At 37.6% G+C, this 27139-nt stretch overlaps 2 protein-coding genes across 3 annotated transcripts in view; one reads left to right on the forward strand and one right to left on the reverse strand.

Annotated features, from left to right (window-relative positions):
• LOC138038747 (asparagine--tRNA ligase, cytoplasmic-like) overlaps nucleotides 1–26364 on the reverse strand; it is a 30817-nt gene extending 4453 nt beyond the window's left edge. The window contains exons 1-18 of one of the 2 annotated variants that reach the window (XM_068884785.1): nucleotides 26179–26364; nucleotides 24939–25135; nucleotides 23358–23449; nucleotides 22897–22965; nucleotides 22024–22116; nucleotides 20937–21026; nucleotides 12800–12949; nucleotides 10619–10705; nucleotides 9212–9298; nucleotides 8493–8549; nucleotides 7623–7663; nucleotides 7164–7200; nucleotides 6410–6487; nucleotides 5760–5881; nucleotides 4522–4591; nucleotides 3815–3880; nucleotides 1299–1327; nucleotides 1131–1215 (exon numbers count right to left, since the gene is read on the reverse strand). In XM_068884785.1, the coding sequence (XP_068740886.1) occupies nucleotides 1131–1215; nucleotides 1299–1327; nucleotides 3815–3880; nucleotides 4522–4591; nucleotides 5760–5881; nucleotides 6410–6487; nucleotides 7164–7200; nucleotides 7623–7663; nucleotides 8493–8549; nucleotides 9212–9298; nucleotides 10619–10705; nucleotides 12800–12949; nucleotides 20937–21026; nucleotides 22024–22116; nucleotides 22897–22965; nucleotides 23358–23449; nucleotides 24939–25119 (1434 nt within the window). In that variant the 5' untranslated portion in view covers nucleotides 25120–25135; nucleotides 26179–26364. The remainder of the gene's footprint in view (nucleotides 1–1130; nucleotides 1216–1298; nucleotides 1328–3814; nucleotides 3881–4521; nucleotides 4592–5759; nucleotides 5882–6409; nucleotides 6488–7163; nucleotides 7201–7622; nucleotides 7664–8492; nucleotides 8550–9211; nucleotides 9299–10618; nucleotides 10706–12799; nucleotides 12950–20936; nucleotides 21027–22023; nucleotides 22117–22896; nucleotides 22966–23357; nucleotides 23450–24938; nucleotides 25136–26178) is intronic. The other variant, XM_068884786.1, reaches the window with a different exon arrangement.
• Nucleotides 26365–26693: 329 nt separating this feature from the next.
• The window catches only part of LOC138038745 (uncharacterized), an 8065-nt gene continuing 7619 nt past the window's right edge, over nucleotides 26694–27139 (forward strand). Inside the window, exon 1 of the mRNA XM_068884781.1 lies at nucleotides 26694–27139. This exon is cut by the window's right edge and continues 2584 nt beyond it. The gene's annotated coding sequence lies outside the window, so the exon portion shown is untranslated.

Raw genomic sequence — 27139 nt, forward strand, 5'->3', positions numbered from 1 at the left:
AAATCATTCAAAATTAAGTTATGACATGTGGGATTCAACACTGTGGGGGACCAGAGGAGGAATGAATAGTATCCCAGACGTCTTTTTGGCATCTCGTCCCAACAGGAATAGCAAAATGGTACGCTTGGTTGATAAAATACATGATCTTCTTCATGATTAATTCATAGGTTTTGTCAATTTTTATAATGGCGAGTGATTTCGTTGTGCCTGTCAGTACTTCATCACTTTGAGAAATAATCCATAATTTAAAACCAGCAAAGGGTACACATCCACAGATGGACTTTCAACAACATCGGTTGTCACGCATTGTCACCTTCCACTCAAGCACTCAATATAGCTCACATGAGCTTCCCTACATTTCAACGTAGCACACGAAAAATCATTGAACTTGACACAAATTTTTTCTTCCGGCATGCAATGAAAGTGTAATAAATGTACTTCTCTAAGAACCAAAGCCTTGACACCAAGGTCTGTTTGTAAACACAACAAGGTGGTTTCCAGCACTGTTCACCTAGGCGTTGTGGCTGGAAGCTACTGATTGCATCACGATTTGAGTTGATAGCATAAAAGGAGATGCTATGCGTTATGGGATACTATTCATTCCTTCCCTTGTGGGAGACAGATATCTGGCTCTCAGATGCAATCCATAATTCTGGAGCCTTCCAAGACTTAACCAGTCTTGGTTTGAGATTCACTACGTCAACCAAAGAATTCCAGGAGTGCTTTTGAAAACATTGCGACTGGCCGTGACACGCCAAAATACATGTTTGCGTGATTGTATCCCTCCATTTTTTCATTTGACCAATTCTTGTCCTGTTTTTACTAGGGACAAAATTGGTCCGCAGTGTCTTTGAAAATTTGTCTGCTTCGACCAAAAATTGTCAAGTCAGGACAATCCATCTGCACTATAAAACCCATATTCGGACCGCAAAATTGCCAAAATAAACAATTTTATCACCAGTGCGGAAAGGCCCCAACCACTGAATTAAAACCATTTAATAATACTAAATGTAAATGACAATGATAATAATAATAATGAAGATGATGATGATGATAACAACGATGATGATAATTTGTTATATAGTTCAATGCAAGTTTTTCTTTCAAACTTTCCAACTTAAGAAACGTACCTCTCCAAATTCATAAAACGTGCCATCTTCCTTTGTGATTTTATTCTCTTTTAGGTACACAATAGCATCAGCATAATTCATTCTCCTGCAGCAGAAAAAAGGGGTAAATGCAGTGAAACCTACATGGCCAACAAAAAAAGTTAACTCATGTGAGGAACAGGAACTCACTTGAAAGGCCTTTTTGGGGGCTTGAAATTCTAAAAAAAAAAGGAAAAAAAAACAAACTTAAGGCAAGGGTACTATCAATGGATGATATTAATATTATTGGGAAGCTTTTCTTTGGTTAATGTTTCTGTGCAGAAAAGGCTCTTTTTGCTTGCAGAGTCAATTTTATTCATCAAGTCCTTTCATAGGAACACATGAACCCAACAAATTGACCTGCCCCAACTGAGTGGCTTCATAGCTCAGTTGGTAGAGCGTTGCACCGGCGTCGCAGAGGTCATGGTTTCGAATCCCTTTAAAGCCACCTAACATTTTCAGGTACACGCCTGTGAAAGACATTGATATATAGGTGAATTTTTCCCCCCAACAGCCGGCACTCTCACTGGTTACTTCAAGGTCACATGACATCTAACATTAAAACTGTTACCTGCCAAAAGTCTCCGAGAGGACAACAGTGCAGAATCTATGACGTCAGAGGGTAACAGTGCACTGTTACCCATGAATGTTGACCGACGACCGCCGTTGTTGTTGCCATTGCACGTTTTTCTTTTTGTGCTATATAACAAATCACTTAATGACTGGTCCCTCGGGGAACAGTGGCTGCACCTCGGGGAAACATTGAGATTCTCGGGAAACAAAATGAACTGTTTCCCTCGGGACCAGTCATTAAGTGTTTAATAATATCGCTCAAATTGTCCAGTCAATTGGTGAGGATCATTTCTACCTTTCGTCTATAACCTGTACTTCAAGTATATACATTTAATTATTTTATTCATACAGTCACTGCTATAATTTGCCAAGAGAAAACACCAGTCACTGCGGAAAATGCTTTTCCCTATTGTGTGAGACTTGCACAGTGCTGATGCTGTGATTGCCTCCTTTTGCATAAAACATGCACACAAAAAAAATAAATAAAAAAAGAGGCTCAGGTCCTTCTCCCAGGAAATTCCAGTTGAGCAAAAAGTTTTAGAAAGTGGAATTTCGCTTTTTTATCACAACTTAATGACGCAGTTCTCACTGGAATTTATATTTAAGACACACTTCAACCACAAAATGCAAAAGACAACGTTGGTGTAAAAGGGGAAAAACCACTCCATGATAGAGGCAGATGGACAGTGTAAAATGGCATAGCATGAAAACACCGAAGCTTGGGGAAGTCCCTGCGAGACTTAACAGACGCATGTACTGAGAGGTGGACCCAAATTTATTGAACTTGATGACAACAAAACCTCCATAGGGAGGGTAGGTGGGAATAAAATTTGTAAAGAGTACAGGTACTCTTTACAGTAAACTAAATAGCTCACAGAGTGATACTTTGGACTTTGGACTAAGCCAATGGTGACTAACGTACCATCCAATACAAACAACTTGTGTAGCGCTCAATGCGACATGACTGGGGATAGTTGATGCTTTTCACCAATCTCGACTCGATCCTTGATCCTTGATTCTCCCGAGGATAGAGGATCGAGGATCGAGGATCGAGGATCGAGGAAAGACAATCGAGTCGAGAATTTAATGAGCTGGTCGCTTGACTGATTCCTTGATAGACTAATAGCAAAAATGCAACTGGGAATACGAATAAAAGAAAAGCCTGCCAAAGTTTCTCAGAGAATGTTGTTCAGGAGTAACCCAGAAAACAGCAGAAAACCGAGCGAGTTTCATTGTCACTGGGATCAGGTTAATTGGGGAAATATTATTTACAAAAAAGGCAGGAGAAGAGAAAAAGACAACATATTGCCCTGATACAAACTCTCAACTCGAGGTATCAAAAGTTGGATGGAACAGCTTTTGCAACATGTACTTCGTCCTGCGAGGATGCCGTTCTCGGTTAGCTTGTAATGCTTGTTGTTTTCAAAGAATGAAACCTGATGCCGCTGAACAAGTCTAGCACCGAGATTCGACCAATATAATTTTCCTTCAGATCATTGCATTTAAGGAAAGATGTAAAAATACATGAATTGTTGCGTTACTGGGTTGGGTGCACAGTATGCAAATGTTTCTCAATGATTACATTGGAAATTTACATTTGATTCACAATAAAATCCATCGCGCGGTAAAGCTCACTGTTTTGCTTTTATATTTTAATCCACAACATAAGATTGTAGTTTTGAAGAGAGGACTCACAGGAATAATAGCCACTATCTCGTTTTCTTATTCAACAGTTCCTGTTGTTATTTAATCCAGGAGTAACGCTTTCACGAAAGTTCAATCGAGTATGAATAATTGACAATGTTTCAGGTCGGTGATTTTGTGAGAATCGAGTGTTGAGGATCAAGTTTGATTTTGAGTGAATCGAGTCTTGATCCTTGACTTGATTGTCAATTCTCGCGAGGATTGATTCGAGACTGTCAACTTACTTTTGCACGGTACTGTAGTAGCAGCTAGACAACACAAATGATATTCAATTTCTTCAGGATGACCAAGGTACAATGTACATGTAGCTCTGTATTCCTGACAAACTGCAGTAAGCTATTCACCTTGATGTAATACCTCAGATTGATTTAATGTAACATAGTACTTACTGGATTCAATTCTTTCAGTACTTCTGCATTGGGAGACTTTAACACTCTATCAACAACATCACAAACCTGAAACAATAAATGTTAAATGGCAACCTGCTATTTTAATTTATATCACGCTCTGCCCAAACAACTTTGAAAGTCATTTTCACCAAAAAGATAGCTGCATGTCAACAGTTCGAATCGTCAGTCAATATGTTAATTTTCAAGAGTTGGCGAACAGGTCTTATCTTAACGACATGTACATTATTTTACATGAAATGATATGATCAAACACAAGAGATAAGTGCCTGGCAGGCAGACTTGACTTAAAATTTGATCCTTGATCCTGTACGCCACCAGGCCTCAGTTGTTCAAACAATGGATAGTGCTATCCACTGGATAAATCACTATCCAGTGAATTAGCCATAGCAAAACCAATTACACTTTCCAATGGATAGTGTGAGTTATCCAGTGGATAGTGTTATCCACCTTTTCAACAACTGGGGCCAGATTCAACTTTTGAGTTGTAGCTTTAAAACAGTTCCTTTGACACAGATCCCTGAAGGAAACAAGAATGAAATGATTAACAAAGCTCTTTCAAAAACATTCACAGAGCAAACCTTGAAACAATTATCAACATTCATAAGGTTGACAATTGTTATTACAAGATTGCAATAACACAGCTGTAATTACCCAAGTGATTAAATAAGTCAATTAAATATTCATACCAAGTCCTCTACTCTGTCCAGAAGATCATCAAAACTTATGAAAGGGCATTCTGCTTCAACATGAGTGTATCTGTTTAGTTGACAAAAAAGGGAAATGTGACTCAAAGCAGGATTCTCTGTAATTTAGGGACTAGGGTGGGCTAGTAAGGTGCACTGACTGTTATAATTAAACCCCTGTTGAATCAATTGCTAAAGCATCAGACTATATTGCATCAGTCAGGTTGTGGGTTCAACTCTGGTCAGACAGACACTTGCGGTCTTTAAAAACGAATGATGTTAACTTTTTATAAGACATAAGGAAATTGAAACTACCCCACTGAAAAGTACTCTAGTTTAATTAAATTTTCACTAGGCAATTCAATGAAATGCACAGGAAGCCCAACTTGTGAGGAAACCATCCACTTCATTGGGGGGCTGCACAACTTAAGGGGAAATCCCACCTGTCTAAAATGTTAGGTACAGCAACTGAGGCAAGAATGTTGCAAATAGTTAAAATATTCAAATCTGCAACCATATAGGGGCCCTACACCACCTTGTTTCTAAAATTATGCGAGGCATCAATTGAAAGAACAACTCGCACAACATTCGCAAATAGTAAGGCACATACTGGTAGTTCCCGGGGATATACTCTGACTTTGGCTTTATCTGCAGTTTGCTCTGTGCCATGACCCTTGCAATATGAGTACAAATAATGTACAAAAGCCTGGGGGTCCCATGTCATCACTCCACAAGAAAACTTGGTAATTGTGAAGAAGAGCTCCCCAAAAAACCTGTCGGCCGACTGTCGGCCAACAGTCGGCCGACTGTTGCCCAACTGTCGGCCGACAGTTTGTGTTATGTTTGAGGCCAAAGTGTTGGCCGACTGTCGGCCAACAGTCGGCCGACAGTCGGTGACCTGTTGGCAACCTGTCGGTAACGTGTCGGTAACCTGTCTACTTTATTCTACTTTATGCTTAAATTCCTTCCTTTCCCAAAAATATCATCACTGGAAAATAATGATCAAACCACCAAGGATTTTACAAATTATATATTTAATGACTTTTATCAAACTGACGTTTCAAAAACGTTGTATCTAGAGAAGTAATACTTTTTAATCTTAATCATTAGTGACAACTTGTGTATTCATATTGTCTGGTGAAAACAAAGTAACTTTGAAATTAAAGGGGATTTTCTTAATCAGTGGTACCTGCAAATGCAACTGTTATATGGGGCAAAAGGTTAAATTGAAACTATCTTACTCTGACAGATGCCTTCTTGTGCGCGACTGCTCCGCTCTATATGACTGTGCTATACAGAATACATCACCAAGGGATGGTATAACTGTTTCCAGGTAAAGTTGGGATGACTGTGTCAAATATGCCTAAACAAAACCAATAATATGTAGCATGTTGTGTCAATATTGGTATTAACCTACAACTTGTCTCAGGGTTAATAATTTATCCCTTTCACCCCTAAACCGGCCTAATCTGGCCATACTGAGTATTTTACTCTGTCTAATTGCCAGACGATTTTACTCATCAATGGAGAACCACCAGAAGTCAATGGGTTACAGTGGATAACTGAGTGAGTTTGTCCCTATTTGCCAAAAAAGGGAAAATTTGACTATTGGAAATTGCATGCCTGACCAAAATGTTTCCATCACTTACAGTACATGTCTAAAATATATTCCAACCATATTTTTCCAAAAAAATTAAACATGCCTTACTGAGTTTTCACTATTTATGAAACACTATTTATGAAACACATCAATAGCATAAATATTAAAGATTTTTTTTACAAACTGATGCCAACCAGTTGCAGCTTGTAACTTGCAATGTACAGGCACAAGGGGGTAGAAACAACACTGTTGTAGCAAGTAATACCAGATTGAAGGAAACCTTGAGCTTACCTTTTCACCAAAGTAGCTAAATTCAAAGAGCGTAGAACCTCCTTCAACTTGCGTTTGAACCATAGTTGGGGGAGTAACCTGACGGTATGGGAATTACAAAAAGACAAAATTTATAAGAATAAAGAACCGGCTCCCATGTAGATGACAGTTACTCTAACACCTACAGCTTGGAACCTTGTTAAAAACGATTCAACATCTACAAAGAATTATAAAAAAAGAAGATTTAAAAAGACTCATTTTTAGCAAGTAAGTGTACCCCATTCAATATCAGGACAATTCAGGCATGTGACTCATTACCGATAGTGCACTTGCTTCATGAAAACTCGATAGCTCATGGAGGTGCAGTATTTTGAAATAATATGATGAATAAACATAGCAACCTTGTTCACATAACTTAAGATATAATACCCTTAAGCAGAAATAATAAAAACCACCCTTAGCTAATCCTAATGATCTTAATAAATACTCTTTTAATCAGACATGCGTGTCGACTTGTGTCGCTAGATCCAAGGATCTTACATGTATATACATGTGACATCTGTAATAATCTTAACTAAGTTTGCCTGTATTTTCATATTTAAGTATGTTATTTTATTTATATCAATTATTATTAAGCCACAAATAACCCCACAAGGTTCAGAGCTTTAATACTTATCATATTCAAATAACGTCTACCTATCCACCCACCCACCTATCCTTCGCAAAGCAAGTTTGTTCACATTACTAGCTTAGAAGTGTTTCAGAAACACATTACCTCAACATAACCACGGTTGAAATAATGATCTCTAAAGCTGGAAAGAGAAAGATTAAATACATGTAAAGTGAGTTGACAAGAACAGAGGAGTCCAGGCCTAAAATAAGGGAACTGGTCAAAACTACTATACTCGAACAGGACCCACCTTTGGGGTAGGGGGGTTCTCAAAGACATCACCTATCTTCGAACTTATCACATGAACATTAATAATATTACCGACAACATTTTATTGGCTTTTAAATTTGAGTTGACACAGGAATATTCAGCTAGCAAGAGTCAGCATTACTAGACAAACACGAAATTAAGTGAGGGGTGGCTATGCAATATAGACACCATCTTTTGACGTTAAGCAAGGGGGGTGCAGGCAGACACCACCATCTATTTTGTGGTTTGGTGGGTCCTGTTTGAGTGTAGTAGTTTTGACAACTTCCCTAATGACAACAATAAAAATAAAATTACCACTGCGTTACTGTGGAGCGCATTCTTAGGATTCTTGACACCTAAAATAAAATGTTGGAATGGTAGCACTCTTAGTGAAGTGACAAAAGTGAACTATGGAGAACCAAGCTTGTTTTATTCCTCCTAATGTAGGGCTGTTTTAAAGGCTGTTTAGTGTTCGCACCATTTCTAATGTATGACATAGATCGTCCGTGTGTGACTGTAGTCCTGAGAAGGAGTGTTTAGCATGGCATTGACTGACGTTTCGACTACCTGAGTGGAAGTCATCTTCACACTAAAATTGAGTTGGTTACAGAGAGATTTACAGATGTATAGCATCAGCCACACTTCACAAACTATTAAAAAAAGCAGCAGTCACATTTGCTTGTGTTTGTCAAGGCAACATCAGTATGACAAAAGATATGTCAAGGGAACTCACGGTAGGGTTATTTTATGCAAGAGGAAAAGTTGAAACCCCCTTTAGGTAGCTTACTAATGATGTGAACATGTAGTTGATGATCAAACTAATTTTTTTGTCTGCTGAGTTTGCCATTATTAAAGACTTTGAGTCAACCTTTTTTCATTATAGAGCTTTAGCATTGCGTTTATGGCAAACATCAGGATGAAATTTTCTTTTCATTGCAAATTGATTTTGGGGTTGGAAAGGTCAAGGTGTCAACAATTTTATTGACAAATGTAGGCTATTAAGGACGTTCGCGCTAGGTGACAAATTATTGTTCTCCTATGAAATTGAAGGACTGAAACCGCTATCAAAGTATAGCATACTTTTGTTATTAAATTTCACTTTTACAATGACCAAACTGTACCTTAGTAACTGGTTGACATTTACCATCTCGTCCTATAGAATTGAAAGCCAAGATGTTGTCTTACCGTATCACCTCTGAGCATTATGTGCCTGTTGTCAAGTTGAGTGTCAATGGCAGATTCCTGGTGAGCAGAAACAAAAGAATTCCTGTTGTGTGGGTTACAGTTTGCACACATTAAATTACTGAGTGAATTAGACAGACAGCAATCCCGTCAGCAGTGGGCAGTGGGCTGATCTCACTTCATTTAAAGGAGTCACCAAAATATATAGCTCAGCTCCCAGCAACTTTTAACATACCACTGCTAACACAGTATGTGGAAGATTATCCAGTGCATAAAATTAGTTACTTTACATTTTGGAACAAAGGAAATGGGTATTTAGAAATTATTTTAGTGGGAGAAGAAAGGTGAGTCGTGTTCTACATACCAGTTGCGAATGATTTCATAATATAAAGATTCAAATACAGAAGTTGTCTACTGTTTATCCTGGGTTATCACACAAAACGTGATTCGCCAGCTGGCAACCAGTTCTGAAAATCTAGTCGCCAGCACTCAATTTTTGCTCGCATTGGCGACCAGTGAGTTGCTATTTCGAGCTCTGTTAAAACATTTTGCACACAGTAATTGACTTTTTTTATTAATTCATTGATCCTCTTAGATGAATGTTTGACTAAAATAGTTAAGCTTGCTATTCTGATTTTGACCCTAATACTAAAAAATTAAAGCTAGTTCCTTGTCTGGCTGGTCAACGTAATTCTTACATAACTGTTTCATTAATAACCAACCTCATTCACCAAGTTATCCAATCCACCAGCGGGGGATTCTCCAACCAGTTCCCAGAAGTCCACAGCCATTTCATGGCCTCCAGGAGCCTGGTAATAAAAGAGAGACATAGCTTACCTTGGTGGCATAATTTAGTATATTAATAATAATAATAATAATAATAATAATTATGAACTTTATTTTCAAGTGTCAAGTGTATTTAGCACTGTGGAATTAATTTGGGACACTGAGAAATCAAACCAAAATAACTCTTATCAAGTCAACTGTTGGTTTTTCAGGAGATGGGGAGACTGGAGTACCCAGAAAAAAACCTCTTGGAGCAGTGTACAGAACCAACAAACTGAACCCACACGTGACACCAAATATGGGAGTTGAACCCGGGCCACATTGGTGGGAGTCAAGTGTTCTCACCACTGCGCCATCCCTACTCCATTGCGCAAGGAAAATATATTAATTTTGTATACATGTTTGATAAGTCAGCTTAGCTTCTTCTCCTTAAAGGCACCGGTGACATGAATGACAAGAAACTACATACAGTAAAGATGAAAGTGTGGACCTTACAAAACAATAAGGCCAAAGAGGACACTCAATGAAGTATAATTTATAATATTACTGGTTTAACAAGCAATGAGAATGCTGCATGTTCTCTTCTATAAAACAACATGAAATGCAAGATAGCGAGATAGAGAGTGGGAGTTAGAAAGATTGCTGACAAAGTGGGGTAAATCCGGATCAAAATTGGATTGATGATGATGAAATGCCCATTTTCTTGCATAACATCAGTTGGTTTAATTCCTTAACAAAGATTAGGGCATGGTACACTTCCTAGTGTTGTGGTCTGCCCTCTGTGTTACATGTATATCATTGGTATAACATGGTTAGGAGGGTAAATGCCTAGAGATACTAGCTACACTGGCCAAGACTTTCTAATATCCAAGGGTAAATAAAGATACGATGAAGATGATGAACAGTTAGTACACATTTTACAAGTAGGATGAGTTAGAATGTAAAAAGTCTCTGCAATTATGCAAATTAAAATCTCGTTTTTTTCAAACTTGTCATGCTAGGTTGCTACCAATGCAAAAAGCATAAAAAATGCACTCACTTTAGTCACATTACAATTAGTTTTATAATGTATACAGCTAAGCATAATAATATTATTTTTAATTTTAGCATTTTATTGTACAGTATGAGGATTGTATTTTGTTGCATTGTGGTTTCGAAGACATCACCTCATATTAGCTACTCTGAATTTCGAGGTGAAATAAGTATATGTATTTATGTAAAAGGTACTCAAGTGCCAGTGCAGGTACGTTAGGTCTTAAATGATTTTTCAGAACTTTGTTAAACTTATTGTTCCTCAAACCTGTCCAGATCTAACCAACACATACAACAAGTTATTTACTCACTGTTTTGCCTTCAGGGAGCTCTTTGATGACACCATAAAGACACACAGATGCTTCGGTGGACAATGTAACAGCCTCATAGGTCTGACACTAAAAATCAATTTAAACAATAAAATACATGTAATAGCAGATGGAACTACTGCATGGACTGTGGAGGAGATGAAATCATACCCTCCCTCCCTACGCTTCATCTAGTGGAAGGAAGGCATGTTCAAAAGCCAGATTCTGGCTTTTTCTCTTATTGGTCATAAAACAATTGAGCTCTTGGGGCCTCACTCTGATTGGTTACAGAGTTGCAAATCATACTTCAGTAAAATTATTGTTTCACATCTTGGATTTGAACAGGACATTTAGGCTCTGTTTACAGATGTGTTGCTTCGTCTTCAATTTTTTTTCCAATATCTTTTAAAGGATGAGTAGAGCGAATGCATCCGAAGATTGGTTTGTCTAAAAGAAGACATTTGAGTTGAACTTTGTATGGGATTTGGCAATTGTGTTATTTATTACTACATGTAGATCCCCAACATTCTAGAAAAATGCATCGTTCCACTTCCACTGATTCCAAAACGCTTGCAGTCGTGGCAAGTCTTGTAGAATATATTCAGAAGCAACAAGTCGTAAATCCAAAGAAGCTGAATTGTGGAATTAGTGCTGGCACGATTGGGGAGTGTGATGAGCTTGACAGAGATGGTATCAAACAGCAAATTTGACCTTGTTTACAGAAGCTCTGAACAATGGTCAAGCGACACAATTCTTTACAAAATGATAGTTGAGAAGCTGCTGTAGACCTAGACTTTTCTCAAAACTGAAAAGTCCATTTTCTTTGGAGATATTAGCATATTTTATTGGCATCTTAAATCATTGATTGTGTCTGATCACATGAAAGATTCAGATTTATCTGGGATTCTATCTTGACATTATTTGTTCCTTGATGTTTTGAAGGGAGAAACTGCACTGTCAACTGTCAAGCAGGATTTGCAGAAAGAGACAAAATGGCTATACTTGAATGGATGAAGTCTGACTTCGCTGACAGTCATGTCAGCGAGAGATTTCCTTTTTGAATCGCAACATGCAAGTGATTTCCAGTAAAATCTGATTGGCTCGCATGACACATAACATGACCTTTTGACAGGAAGACAGAAGACGACTCATTAAAAAATTGTATCAGGCGTACTTTTTCCACCCTCCCTAAAGAAAAGAATGCCTGATGGCAGGTTAAGGAGGAGGGATTGTCTCCTTCCCTTGACTCTTATTAGCACAGTAAAGACAGACCAGGAGTGGAGAATGTGGATGACACAGCAATGTGCATAAGCAAGTGGGAGAATAATAATAATAATTATTATTGATTGAAGATGAAGATTTTATTTTACTAGTAATTTTTGATTAAAGAATTTCTCACACTTACATACAAAATAAAATATTTTAAAAAGGCACAAAAAAGACACACACATCACGCATACATAGTACAAATAGATAGATGTATTATAACTAAACACACACGAAAGCTATTACAGCAATACAGTTCCTAGTATATAGAATACAATGACTTCACTTTAAACTTTACACTACTTATCGGGGAAAAAAAACACTAATTAACTTTTCCCACTTTTGAAAATGATCTTTTTTCTTTTCCTGGCAATAGGCATGTGGAGTTTGATGTTATAAATATGCCCTGTCCTGGCGATAAAACCCTGAGGAGAAGGTATACCATTCTCAGACTGGCTTTTCTGAGAGTAAATATAAAACTTACCCAAAAGCAAAATATGATTAAACAGGAGAAAATCATCTACAACATCAAACTTACCAAAAATTACATCTTTAACATTTCAACAAAGATGTTATAATCACATACGTGTACAAGACATGTTTCCAAAAGTTAGATGATACTTTACACGAAAGGAATAAAAATAATGCTCTAAGGATTCAACTTCTGTTAATTGGGAGAAAGCAAAGATTGGCAAATCAAGCCGTGCCGCAACAAAGCGTTTCTTGTTTGTGAAGACAATAAGGTTTAAAATAATTCTAATGATGATGAAGACGAAGATGACGATGAAGATCACAATGACAGTGAAGATCAAGAAGATGATAAAGTAAGAAGCTGGTGATGATGACGAACATACAGATAACAGATTACAGATAAAGAAAAAAAAGTATCATAACTTTGAGTCAACAACCTTCACTCACCAACTGATCAGATAAGACACACTGTAGAAATCCAGTTCCATCTCTAAGTACAATAAACATCAGGTTTTTGCCCTGTCGCCTAAGTCTATGAACCCAGCCAAACACCTTCAATCTCTGATCGCGATGAGTGACAGACTCTCTTATCCTTATCTGTAAGAAGAATACAACAACAGTAAACCAACATTAATAATGAATAAATGGATTAATTAAATATACCTTGAAAATCATTGCAAAAGTTACATTTTGTTAGAATAGTTAATGAGGCTAAGCGTAATTTAGGCAAGGTTAATCTCAAGCCAATGCAGGGTGTGACCTTTTCCTGCCAAAATTATGTGTGTGCCATTATTTTGGGGGTGCCCCAAAATCCAGCAGGGCTTTCTTGTGCATGGCCATGCAATCTCTGCTCATCTTTGAGGGCCATTTTTGCAAACTGTTGCAGATTCATTAAGCCCCATCTTTCCAGTCCTGGGGCTACTTGGTTGTAGAGGTAAGTATCTGGTCAGGTAAGTGTCTCTTCCATTGGTCCATGCTCCAGTGTGACGGTGCCAGTTAGCGGCTGCTTTGGGGTGGCTCCTGCTTGCAGGTTTCCAGGGACAGGCCCCGTAGGGAGAGGAAGGGGGATGTAAATAATTTGAAAAAGTGGATGAGCCAGACATGGAAGGAGAGCAGTGTCTGACACTTGCAAACAGCAATCCACAGACTGCAGACTAACCCTAAATCACAGTTATTGAAAGCTAACTGTTCTTAAATTGGTGCTTAAACTTAAATACTGTTTATCAGCTCTATTTGAAATGGGTGCTTAGACTTAAAATACTGCTTTATTATTGATCATTTTCCTGCTCTGTATTTGATGTAGCTGTGACTTGTCCACTCATTTGTGGCCTTTTGATTTCTTTTCTCTGAGAGATTCCAAAAACCACTTAATGCAGCATTTTGGCAATGTTTGTGTGAATGGTTATATATATTTTTTTAGTCCAAGATAATGACACCAAAGGTTTGGTGACAAGTTCTTTTCTTTAATAAAACTGCAAAGGTTATCTTTCGTTGTTCTGTTTGCCCGTACCACCATCCTTTTTTCACAGTGCAAACTCACAAAATATTTTTCTTTGTCACATTAAAACTTCAACCGAAATTGCACCATCCAGAATAGTTGTTGTTCCAGTAGCAACGCCTGATGTTTCCTTATATCTGAGAGAAAATAGCTACTAATACTTTGAGTAACGATTTTCAACATGAAGAGAACCATTTACACTGTATGCTCCTTAGAACAGTTACAGGTTACTTTATGAAAATCAATCAGATCTATTTGAACATGAGAAAGAAAATCGGTTTGCTATTATGACTAGAAATGATTCCTTGTTCCTGGTGTACATATATTTTGCATAGCTACGTAAATAAACTTCATACAATGTTTGACGATTTATCCTTCAGAATCAAGAGTCCACTTCTTGCTAACAATTTTTGCTTTTGTTGCACTGGAGACTCACGAGCATTTTCACTCTTCTTCAGTTAAATTTAGCCACCCCTTACAGTGCGTTTCACAAAACTTTTGACAAACGATTTCCGAAGTTCGTTTAAAATTCCCAAAGTTCACTACGAACTTGGCAATTTCATTACGCAATTGTCAATCAAATTGTGAACTTCGAAACGAAGTTGTGAATTTCACATCGAATTACGTTGGGAAGTTGCTAAGTTCGTCGCGAGCAAAGTTCACATCATTCGGTGTAGTTGGTTTGGTATTAAATATAACTACAAGTGAATTTAAACAAAGTGAAAAAATTTCTCAACCAAGCAAGACTAATTTTTTGATGTTTACTTCTTTTTGAGAGGTAGGGAGCCGGGACTTCACATTACAGACAGATGGCGCGACTCGTATCTTGTTTACACTAGAAATGCAAAGACAAAAGTTGAACAACGTGACATTGAAATGTTTTGTTTCTTGCGCTATTTCTAGAATGATGTACACTGTATGTCCTGAAAATAGGGTTTCTTTTTATCTCTGATACAATCTCGTTCCCAGAGTCTTCGTTCCCCTTGACCAGCGGGTCGGGTTACGAGAGACTCTGGGATAATCCGTTTCGAATGACAAGATTCTTGTCATGAACACCATTGCGCAGGCGTAGGCGTAACGCCAAAATGGCGGAGAGAGTGGAGGATTTGATTCACGATGGCATGCAATTTTCTTTAGCAAAATTAGGATATATCAACCTAGAACTGAAAAAGGAACAACATGACGTGTTGGAGCGATATCCCTGGACAAAAATCTGTGCTGAATATGTTACCAACGGGCTGTGTTTCTCAAGTGTTGCCTGGGATTTTCGATTAGAATTTGTGTAACGTGGAAATGTAAAGCAGATTGTGTCGCTGCTGAATGCACTGATCCGGGATTAGTTTCAAATGTTAAAAGACTGTCTTTGTTTTGTTTTGTTTTTTTTTTGTATCGTGGAAGATGAGAGAGAGCGAAACACCAGACTCTAACACGAGATCCTTTCCAAAAGAATATATCATTCTTTTAATCATAAAACTATGTCTTCGTTGAAGGATCTTTCAAGTTAGATTCTTCGTCACCAGAGAAGGTTTAGAATTCTTTTCAAAAGAAGATGGGTTCTTTGGGTAAGAGTTTCCTTAGAGGTCTTAAGGGAAGTATCATTTTGCTGCTTTTCATTATTTTGTAAAAACAGAAAATGACTGTTCTCCACCAAATAATGAGAATTCTTGAATAGAAATCTATACTTCTAATTGGATAAACATGTTGATTTTTAGAATATTATTCTTCCATGAACATATAATGTGCTTTCCAAATTTAGGAAATAATATATATGCAGTGTTCATACATACACAAGGTAATATATACAAGCCATAATCACAAAAACAACTCTGTTAAATTTCACTTAAATAATTAATGTTGCAGAACAAATACAAATTTCTGAAACTTAAAACGCCTAAAAACACTAATGATTTCATAAAATCTATGCGGCATGAAAAAATCAGCCAAACTACTTAGCGATTGAGATAAGTCCCTAGAAATGAAAACAGCTTGCAAGCACAAACTAACATGCAAAAGAAATCATGTTCTCTTGAGGGATGGTGTAGATCTTAAAGTGAGTGAAATTAAATAAATGAAAAGTGTTACACAAAAACAATTTTTGTAATTAAAATCTATCACTATCTATTTTCCTTATATCACCTCTATCCCAACAAAAAAAATTAGCCAATCTGGAACTAATTCAAAGCACACACCCAAAAAACCGGCATTAAACCGGGCTGTCATTAAATGTACCCCAAACAGAGCACAAAGACTCTGTTTGTATGAACTTACTTCCAGAAGAACCTCATTGTCAACAATAATGAAAAGCTGTTGTTCATAATCGTCGGTCTCTGGGCACAGCATATGAACATCCCCACTTAAAACTGTTTAATTCACATAATTGTTTAAGTAACGTCAAATTCCTTTGGGAGAGCAGAGAGATGCACACCGAAAGGTCGATGAAATTATGTATCAAGCAAAATAAAAACTGCAAAAGCCAAAAGTTCTTCATGAGCTTAAGACTAGCACTTTATATTCCATTTTTCCAGATGAGCGGAGGTCAGTACTTATTTTGAACCATCAAACTTGACTGATTGAATGTAACAATATTATATATACATTGCATATTATCCTGAGAATGTTCATTTCCCATCTTACCCCCCCCCCCCCCCCCTTGCCAATAATGTAATCCCTTCCTCACTGCCAAAGGCTTTCTGTAGGGTGGCCAGCACCATACAAGTTTTGAAACGGTACTTTTCTCTTTAACTCTCTGACTAGAAATACAAAAAAGCCTAAGGATGTTGATTTTAACACTCCAAACAGGAACTGATACTTGTCTACAAACCTTGAACCTAAACATTTCTTTTGTTGGCATAAAAAATAAATTACATTAGAAACTGTTGACAACTGTACATACCAACATGAAGAAGTCAGTCTGACTTCAAAATAGACAGTATAATTTACTGACAACTTAACCGTCAACTGACAAAATTTAAATTGAGGGGATGTGTGGAATACGTTCTCAAGTCACTAGAAATACTGCACAGTTTGCAATGCTACCTTCTCCTTTTGTGTCACAAAATAGATACAATTTATCGCAAATATAGGCTGCTGTAAAGTTGCTCCCAAACACACTGTAAAAGCATAAAGTCTGTGTCTAGATAACGAAACGTAAATGAGTCAGGTAGTTCATCGGTGGCAGCACTTCGCTCTGTCTTCTGTAGATAAACAAGGGGTATCACTGATCCCCTTTAACCCATTGACCCCTGGGAGTAAGACTTGACAGATTTTACTCTGATTAATGCCAGGGAGATTCTAGTCGTCAACTGGGGTCATCCTAGGGCGTTTTAGGTGTCAATGGGTTGAGCAGTCAAAAACTTTGTCCCTTCCATTAAATGGGATGCTAACCAATCACAGAATTTGTTACAAAGTCTATCAAACATTTGTCAGCATTAAGTTGTATGCAGGTACATATAGAGAGGCAACATGGATTAAAGTTAGAGAAAACAGAGAGATGATCAAGACCAACCTCGTTTCTAGGGTCTCTTTTCTCTGCCTCCTTTGTCCTCAACAACAAAAGAAGGCAGAGAAGAGAGGTTGGATAAAGACCTGGCCTCAGTTGTTCAAAAAGTGGATAGCGCTACCCACCAGGCCCCAGTTGTTCAAATGATGGATAGTGCTATTAGCTGGATAAATCACTATCCAGTGGATAAGTAACAGCGGAACCAACTGCACTTTCCAGTGTATAGTGATTTGTCCCGTAGATAGTGTTATTCACCTTTAGAACAACTGGGGCCAGATAAATCACTATCCAGCAGATAAACACTACCAAAGCTAATTGAGTTATCAACAAAACAAAGTTTGAAGTTCAAGTTTATTTATTATTATTATTATTATTATTATTATTATTATTATTATTATTATTATTATTATTATTATTATTATTATTATTATTATTATTACATTATCCAGTAGGTAGTGATTTATCCAGTGGATAGCACTATCCACCCTTCAAACAACTGGGGCCAAAACTCATACAGTCAACCAACCTTTGAAGTCTCAAACACTTGACCAATGTGGCTTCAATAATAATAATCGCCACTACTGTAATTAATACAGTGGGCTGAGCAATAAAGGACAAAAAAACTCCTTATGTAGTGGTATGTTAGGGCACATGTACTTAGAAAGAAGTACTAAATTACTCAAGAGAATGGTGTCATTTTTGTAACTGACTTTTAAGTGCTAGAAGTAATAGGCTCTAGAGGATGGCCAAGCTTTATATTAGACGTTTTTTTAAATTTTATCATAAACGTTTAATAAGCTAAGTATTTGCATAACAAAATCAACAACTGAAGTTTCCATTTTTTCTAAGTACATGTACCTAAAATGTAAGACAAGTTCCATTGGATGTGAGTTGTACATCTCATTTCATTGATTTGATTCTCTATATCTGATCTGGCCTCTTCTTCCAATGGAGGTTGAGAACGGTACAGTGTAATGAACCCAAATGAAATGCGAGTAAAAATTTTCAACCCACCGAAAGGATTGCTTTGCATGCCAGAGAGATGGGCCTTCCACGATATTTTCAAAGCGTTCAACAGCACTGTCACAAGCCAAACAAGTTCTCTTTGCATCAGTAAACCTCTTTCTCTACCCAAAACTTATCTGCTAAAGGTTCTCGCACCTTTCCAGGAACTCACATGTACGTAAGTTAACTATACGTATACGAGAAGATCTTATGGATTCATATAATAATATGCAGCAATTTGAAGACTCGGTATGACTACATTTTTAAGACATAATTACTCAGTGAGAGACGATTCCATTCCATTAGATTTAATAGGTTCTCACTCTTAGCTTTGGCTCCATACTAATCAACGAACCAATCCAAACAATCAATAACAATCATACAGCGCTCCGTGAAACCTCCCGCGGCACTCGCCTCGAGACCGAAATTGATTGCTCATGCTCAGACTTTCAACCAATCAAAAACTTTATCCAAACGGATTATCCCAGAGTCTCTCGTAACCCGACCCGCTGGTCAAGGGGAACGAAGACTCTGGGAACGAGATTGTCTCTGATAGATTTAACTGTAAAATACTTTTAAGCAACCATGCGTAGAAGTTCACACGACAGAAATTGTATTCTATTTTTAGGCAGGTGTCGGGTGACATCTGGGAATATTCAGTTTTCAACGTTTTATAACCCATTTTAAAACCAGTAATTCGCAATCAACGTAACCACAACTTCTAAGAAAATTCCGAGAAATTTATACCGAACGGTGCGAACTTCTCTCGCGACAAACTCCTTAACTTCCCAAAGAAGTTCGTGGTGAAATTCACAACATCGTTTCTAAATTCACAATTTGAATAACAACTACGTAATGAAATTGCCAAATTTGTAGCGAACTTTGGGAATTTCAAACGAACTTCGGAAACCGTTTGTCAAAAGTTTTGTGAAACGCACTGTAACTCCTTCATAAAATTCCATCAGCAGCCATATACCAGTAACTCTGGAGTATTAAGTCCCACTTTACACATGTCATTTACGCATGTGTGAAATGGTGGTTGTCGTGAAGGCTTGGAAAACTCATTGCTAGAAGAAATTTCCAGTGGATTTCAGTTGCTGATTTGATGGCTTAGAGGGTAATTCAGAGGAGATCTGGGATGTCAAATGGGGCGAGGGTTCAAATCCTTAGAGTGGCATGGAGTGTTGTGGAAACTCCAGGTAAGTGGTACAGTCCGTTGGTAGTAATGTAAGGGACAGTAACGGAGAAGGGAAGAAAAGGGAGAGACGGTAACTGGATGAAGAACGGAAGCAGGGGAAAGATGGAGGAGGGATTTCCAGTGCAACGTGCCATACCATGACCACCCAACAAAACAACAAAGCGTTGTTAGGTGGCCACGGTAAGGCATGTTGCACTGTAATTAATCTCTCTCTTTTCATTATTTTCTAGGCCCCAATTTTTTTTACTACCGTAAAAGTCCATGTATAAGCCGCACCTTTTTTCTCAAAGTCAAATAAAAAATCGGGGGTGCGGTTTATCTACCGAAACACCTGAGGTTGGAGTTTACTAAGGTTCAATTAATATTCATAAAAACTTCTGAATATGTCACTGAATAAACATAATAACAAACTGAAAGCACGTTGCTGTTGATCATTGCCTTTTTCATAGGCGGTGGGTCCTAAAGGAGCCGTTTCTATCTTGAAGGATTCACACTTTACTCAACAACTGAACACCAACCTATGGGCAATCTCCATTCCCCCACAGCTGTTTGCTATAATAAACTCTGTCCTTGCGTGGGCCCATTTCCATCTGTAGGGCTAACGCTCACATGGTTCATATGGGATTGAAATCTAGCACTTCACATTACACTCTATTCAGTTAACTCTGTTTAAAATATAAGTGCTACATGGCCAACGTTTGTATAAACGTAACCTTTCCTTGTGTTTGCTATAATGGTCACTTTCACCCATATCTTTCGCCACATGCGAAAAAATACCAAGACATTCGCGAGTTCTTGCAAGGTAAATGGCCAACGTTTCATTGTGATGCCCAGACTCCTGTCCACATTTCAAAGCTTGGCAACTAAGCAGTCGTGCATATCATTTCAATCGCCTTCGAATATTTAACTTCATGGAGCTGCTTGAAACAAATAATCGCATGGAGGGAACATCTTAAGATTTAAAGTAAACTCACAACATAAAGGTATGACAAGTGAAATGTCGCTATGGAAAGACTTAATAATTGATATGAAAGCTCGTAAAAACCACTGTGTCAGTGTTTTGAAACCGTAGATGTTTGTCCTTGTTTGTTTACTAACAGAACTTCGTTGCAACTTCAAAGTTTGTTGTCTCCATTTTTTTTCGAAATTCGAGCTTTCAAATTGGGGGTGCGGCTTTTATATGGGTGCGGCTTATACATGGACTTTAACGGTACATCCCCGAAAAAGGGAAATTTTTTTTAGACAGTTCATAATAACCTAGGTTGAAAAAAATTGACCTAGGTTAAAAAAAAAATCAACCTAGGTTAAATTAAAAATTACCTTAACTTAAATTTAACTTGGTAACATAGACACAAGCCCACTTGCATAGAAGTTGCTCACTCACCCTCTTTGCTGGTGGCAAAGTCTCATCTTCTTTGATTGTTATTTTCTTGGCTTCCTCAAGATTCTTTTCCCTCTGCTGAGCTTTTTCAGCCTATCAGGACAAAAAGATACACTGCAATCTTTAAGAAGGTCACAACATTTTTATCTTCAAGACATGTATTAATGTGAGTCAAATTATCAGTTACAAAGAGTGATTCAAACCAAAATTGCAATTACAACATTATACACAGGCATGTGCAAAGTTATAACCTAAAGATGCTTACAAAACAATTCCAGGATAACTAGATGAATTAATATCAAACAAAATATAAACACAAGAGTAAAGACAGTATTAAAAGCAAAAATGTTGCTTAGACTTTCTTGTTGATTAGAATCGGCTACATAACTTTTTCACAGCGACGTTCATGGCCTCCTTTATTTAAGTTGAAAATTGATGGGAAAAAATTAAAATCTAATTTAACCCATTGCCTACTAGGAGCGAGACTTTGTACATTTAACTCTGTCTAAAGCCTGCTGCACACTAGAGCTATCAGCTTAGCAAAGTTTCACTTGTGACTATTGACATAAGCAAGTTCCTTCAGTGTGCACTAGTGTTTTGAATGCGTGTTTATGCGTGCCATTGGCGCTGAATATTCAACATGTTGAATAATTTGTGCACTGTTAGTGAACATTTCCTCCAAGTGTGCAAACAAGCAAAGCTATCAGCTTACAATATGAAGCAAATACGCATGTGTGTTATATTTTCAAATCAAAGTGGGGACATCAACACTGCTTGTTGCGATTTTGATTTGAAAATATTTGTCACACCCATATTGTAAGCTGATAGCTTTGCACATGCACAAACGTGGAGGAAATGTTCACTCATGCACGAGATTATTCCGTATGTTGAATATCGGGTGCCGATGGCACACGCAAATATTAGTGCTCAAAACACCACCACACACTGAGGAAACTTGGTTATGCCAACAGTCATGAGTGAAACTTTGCTAAGCTGATAGCTTTAGTGTGCGGCGGGCTAAACGTCTCATGATTTTACTGGTCAACAGAGGGTGGTTTAGGACTTAACTGGTTAACAAATTTTAAATTACCTCTTTTTTCTCTCGTTCTTCAGACTTCTTTTTCTCTTGTGCATACAACTTTGTGACCTTCTTCAACTGTGCCTTGGCAAGCTTTTCATACCTCTGCAAAAGATACAAATAAATATTGAGTCATTAGCCAAACAAAAAATCAAATGTTCCGGGATCTGTCATGCATTTAGAAATCCGTCCATATCGCACGAGGTCCCATGTTTTATGAGTCAATAAAACAATGAGTCAATGAGACTCACAGTCAATATAGCAATAATTTATTGATTAAACCTAAGCCCTCCTTTCAGTGATTAGGCCAGGCTAAGCACTCTCCAAAATTTTAGCTTTCATGTTATGGTTTGGTTAAGTGCACTAACTCATTGATTCATGACTCATTGACTCATAAATAACGTAAACTCACATTGCGCAGCGCTGGGTCTTCATAACCATTGGATATGGGTCTATCCCAGTACACGTTATGTGGGCCACTCTTATGCTTACAGTACACACATACACGCTATAGCTTAAGAATATGAATAATGTATTTAAGCCCGTTTTGAATTCTGAGTACTGCCAGTTCAATTCACTGCTGGGATTTTCTTATGAAACTAAACAACAGTACACTAATAAAAGTCAAATGGTTAACAGATTTTTTAAACCTTGTCAACAAGTCATGGGACCATTTATTGTCCATATATATACTGCCCTTGACTACCAAGTCAAACCTTGAAAAGCAGTTCTTCTTACCATACATAACAAAACTTTTAAGACCTGTTTTAATTCCATTACTACCATTTGAAGTAAAACTGATAAATTAAAACTCTATTAGAGGCACTTCATTAAAATGTTTAAAAGCCTTATATTAGGATTTTATTAACATGCCAGTTAATTCACCTCTCCTTCCTCTTTACCATCAACCATAATCTGAGGTGGTGCTTCTTCATTTTCAGTAACAAAAAGGGCCTAAAGGAAAGAATATATGCAACTTAGATCTTAAATCAACTCATTAAATACTCAACAGAATATCACATTTCCGATTGGTTGATGACGAATGCATTCATGTAAATAGGTTATACAGTGCAATAGAAGTTATAGATTGCAATACAAATACTGCTATGGAAACAGAGCGATGGATTAAGTTTGTTGACTATATCATAAACAATCGTATGAACTTGCTTGTGCATTTCATAACTATGGTCACTCATGATGTTTTGAAAGTTCTAAAATTGCACTCATCTAACGTTTAAAGTGCCACTTTGAGAACTTTCAAGTGCCCATAAATCATGATATGCATTCACATTCATATGATCTCCTGAACTTATCACATGCGCAATAAAATAAAATCTCTTTTATACCCGCATCACAGTTTTGAATGGCTTCTGCAATGACCCATCCCCTGATTCATCACTTCCCTCCTTTTCTGAGGTGTAGATCACTGGACCATTGCCTAAGTAAACATGTAAAGAAATAGACACACACATAGCTCACAAGGCTGAAAAATATAGACTTCCAGGGCCTAATTTCTTGCAATCTTTTCCCGCTTAATGTTTACAAACAACTGCAGATAAGCCACACCCCGAATTTAGCAGCTCAAATTTTGCAAAAAAAGATGTTTTTTGAAAGAAATCAAAAGAAATCCAAAGTATTGTCTTAAGAAGTCATCATCCACTGTTCATCGAACGTAAACTCACTATTAACATTGCAACAGAAAACACTTCAAAGTCTTCCCCACGATTTTAGCACTTTAATTAATGAACATCATTTCTACCAACTTTTACACATGATTGATCATTTTCTGGCATTTGCTGCTGAGAATTTCTTCATTTCCACAGGTTTCCATAGATTTTTGCATTCCAACAAGAACATGGCCAGAACATTCGTACCTTAGTAACCAGGCATTAGATTGGATGCGAAGATGGAAAACTGGACACCAGAAGCAGCCTAGCTTTTCCAAATGTTCCTGCAGATAAGCTGCAGCCCCAATTTCTTGCGTCGACTTTTGGAAAAAAGGTGTGGCTTGTCTGCGGGTTTTTACCATATTTGAGTCCCTTAATAATTAATTTTTATCACAAATACACATGAAAAGAAGCTGTGAGGCTGAAATTTTTTATGCACAGAAACATTCATTAGCAGGTAACAGAAGAGGAGCATCTCAGAGAAAAAATGAAGGCACACTCTAAAGGTAATCTTAAAGGGGAGGCAGAATCAAGCAAAGATAGATACAGAAGCCCTCCCAGGAGTTTGGGGGAACAAGGGAACATAGCTAATTTGAACTGGGGAACAATGCCAAAATATTTTAGGGAACAAGGGAACAAAAGCAATGATTATTTTTAAAAAAATTAGGGATCAAAAAGCTTGGAACAAGTTTGAAAGTAATTTGGGGAACAAGGGAATACAAGAAAACATTTAGAGGTAACAAGGGAACAAGGACCCCCTGGGAATGTTCCCATAATACCATAACAGGTAATAAGATCATGTTTAACTACAGATGGTAACCTGACGTAGCTGTGAAACATTCTTGAGCAGTGCATTTATTCCAATTTGCAAGAAAATAATTTCTTTAGTGTCAAGTTGTTCTCTTACAACAAACAGCAGAAGCCCTTGAATCACTTTAAATATGTACACACTGTTACCTTGGAAGTCTGTTACCATCCAATAATTAGTCATTTTAATTTAGCGGAGAAAAAAAAAAGCCAGAAGTATGTCTGCAAATGGTAACATTAACTTCTGGCTTTCGGTTGCCAAGCATAATTTTTGAATCAAATATCTTCTTTTGTTTTCCTTGTTGGTTATTTTCTTCTATGGACAATACCTCTACAGCTCCTTTCTAGATAGGTGGTTTAAAGGGTTTGTGCATGGAATACACTGTGACACAGCTTAGATGGAGTGGCACAAACCTTCTGGGTTTCAAATTAAAGACAAAGAAAGAAACTAACCTAGACAGCTAAGGGGATTATACATTCTAATGGCCCTCGTCAAGCAAGTAGTTCGGTATGAAGTATCTTGACTGGGGATCTTTGAGAGACTAGCCAACCTTTGGCAGTTAACTGAAAGAGGATGCTTTTGGATGCAGAGCCAGAAAGCCCTTGGAAGACAGAAGAGGGAAATACAGCGCATCTCTATCTAACTGTCCCTAAGAAAATTAAAAACAAGAGAGATGGGGCATTTTCCATTTACAAAAAATTTCCGGAAATTTTGGTGGAAATTTCCATCGGGTGAAAAACGTGTTCCGTTTAACTCAGGTCCGTTTGCCGCCCAGTGATTGTGATTTTACGCGCCAATGAATAGCCTGGAAGTGGTAAGACCTTTCAAAAGTTGTAAATGGAACACACATTTCCAGAGGAAAGTTTCCAACGGGAAAACAGGACTACCTTTTCAGAAGTTCCATTTATTCCGGAAATTTTCCAGTGGAACGAACCAAAAACGTGTGTTCCATTTACATCCCAACCAGAACTTCCGGAATTTCTTGGTAAATGGAAAACGCCCATGCACGCTCTTTTCACATGCAAATGAGAGAATGGGTTTCCCAGAATATGGCTGACCCCCACAGTTAATGAACATTTTTGAAATTTTGATGGTTTGCAAAGCGAAAGTAAAACCTTTGAATCGTGCGCAAAAAATCGACAGTAATAATTACTAAATGAGTTTTGAATAACAGTTACTGTCGATTTTTTGCGCACGATTCGAAGGTTTTACTTTTTTGTATCTTTCATTGACTTGCTATCATATAGATGTCCAAGACGGCAGTGAATCTGTTATGTCTTGTTTTACCCAATGTTCAGCCAAACGAGCCAGGAAATAAGCTCAACGAGAAATTATTCGAATGTGACCCTTTATTTTGTAATTGCTCTGATCATATATCAGTAAGTTATTATTTTTTAAAAGTCCTTAGCCCTAGATTTGATCACCATAGTAAATGGCTATCCAACAGAAGAAAGTAATTTAAAAATCACTTGATTGGTGAAAAAAAAACTTGCAAAGTAGTAACTCAATAGTTCTAAAGTAGTAAACTCTCATAATGTTGATTCACTCATTGTCGGACACCTCACGGCTCCAAAACCAAATACGACGTCATACAAATGAAACAGGCCGCGGTGTAGGTGGTTAACCTACTAGCCAAGGTAAAAAATGTAACTCATACATTGTGCCGCAGGGCCACGTGGAAAATCTTCTTACCTTGTACATCCATTTTCTCCATGTCGGAACTGAGAGAATCGGCGGCCATAGTCCTCTAGTCAATTTCCTAACAATTTCTTTTACCGTAAATATCACCGCAAGAACAAACTCACTTTCCCAATATTTCGAAGAAAAGATGTGAATTGCGGGTGTGTTGCATCAGCAAGGGTGAGCCTTCGAGGAGCCACGTTCTTCAGCGGGTATTCAATAAACTCCTATGTACATTACGTAGGGTTATTAAAGTGTATCATAAATTGAGAGCACAAGTTACATGCACGCTTCATTCCGCCACAGGCCCCCCAAGCTCGGTATACGATTTCATGATATAGACTTAGTATGGTAAAATTAACTTTGAGCTTATAAATGCTAAAGTAAGCGGTAAATGTAGAAATAAACTTCACTTACCTATACGTACAGTTGTCCTCGAGTTTTCTGTTTAGGAAAATTCAAAACCAAAATTGCAAATCATGAGTACTTTTCATTGTTTTGAACTTTCACATGTCAAAAACCTTTAAATTTCTCTACATCTTGCCCTGATTACCCATGACGCACTCAAGAACGAGGCCGGCCTCCATCGGTAACCGGCCCGCACTTCAAATATTTACATTTAATTCGAACTAAGAAATGTATTTCTTTTGATCAAAACACGTGGATACCAAGGGGGAAAAAAACGAACCTTTGACCTTCCCGATTTCCAGTTCATGCGCCGGACTTCAATGAACCATTGGAGTCTAGAGCACAAGGCCAATAAACTCGATTGCTTCACCGGGGTCTTGCTATACTGATATAAACACCTAAGATTTTCGAATATTGTGCATGGTATGTGTATAGCGAAGAGTACTGAGTGTATAGTGAAGAGTATTGTTTACTGGTTAACTGAAAGTATTTTTCTTCGATGGGACTCAAGGATACCCGCAAAAAGTCCTTCAGTTGCAGAAGTCGAACCAACAACCTTCCGATG

This window comes from Montipora capricornis, chromosome 2, assembly GCF_036669925.1.
Source record: "Montipora capricornis isolate CH-2021 chromosome 2, ASM3666992v2, whole genome shotgun sequence".
NCBI lineage: Eukaryota > Metazoa > Cnidaria > Anthozoa > Scleractinia > Acroporidae > Montipora > Montipora capricornis.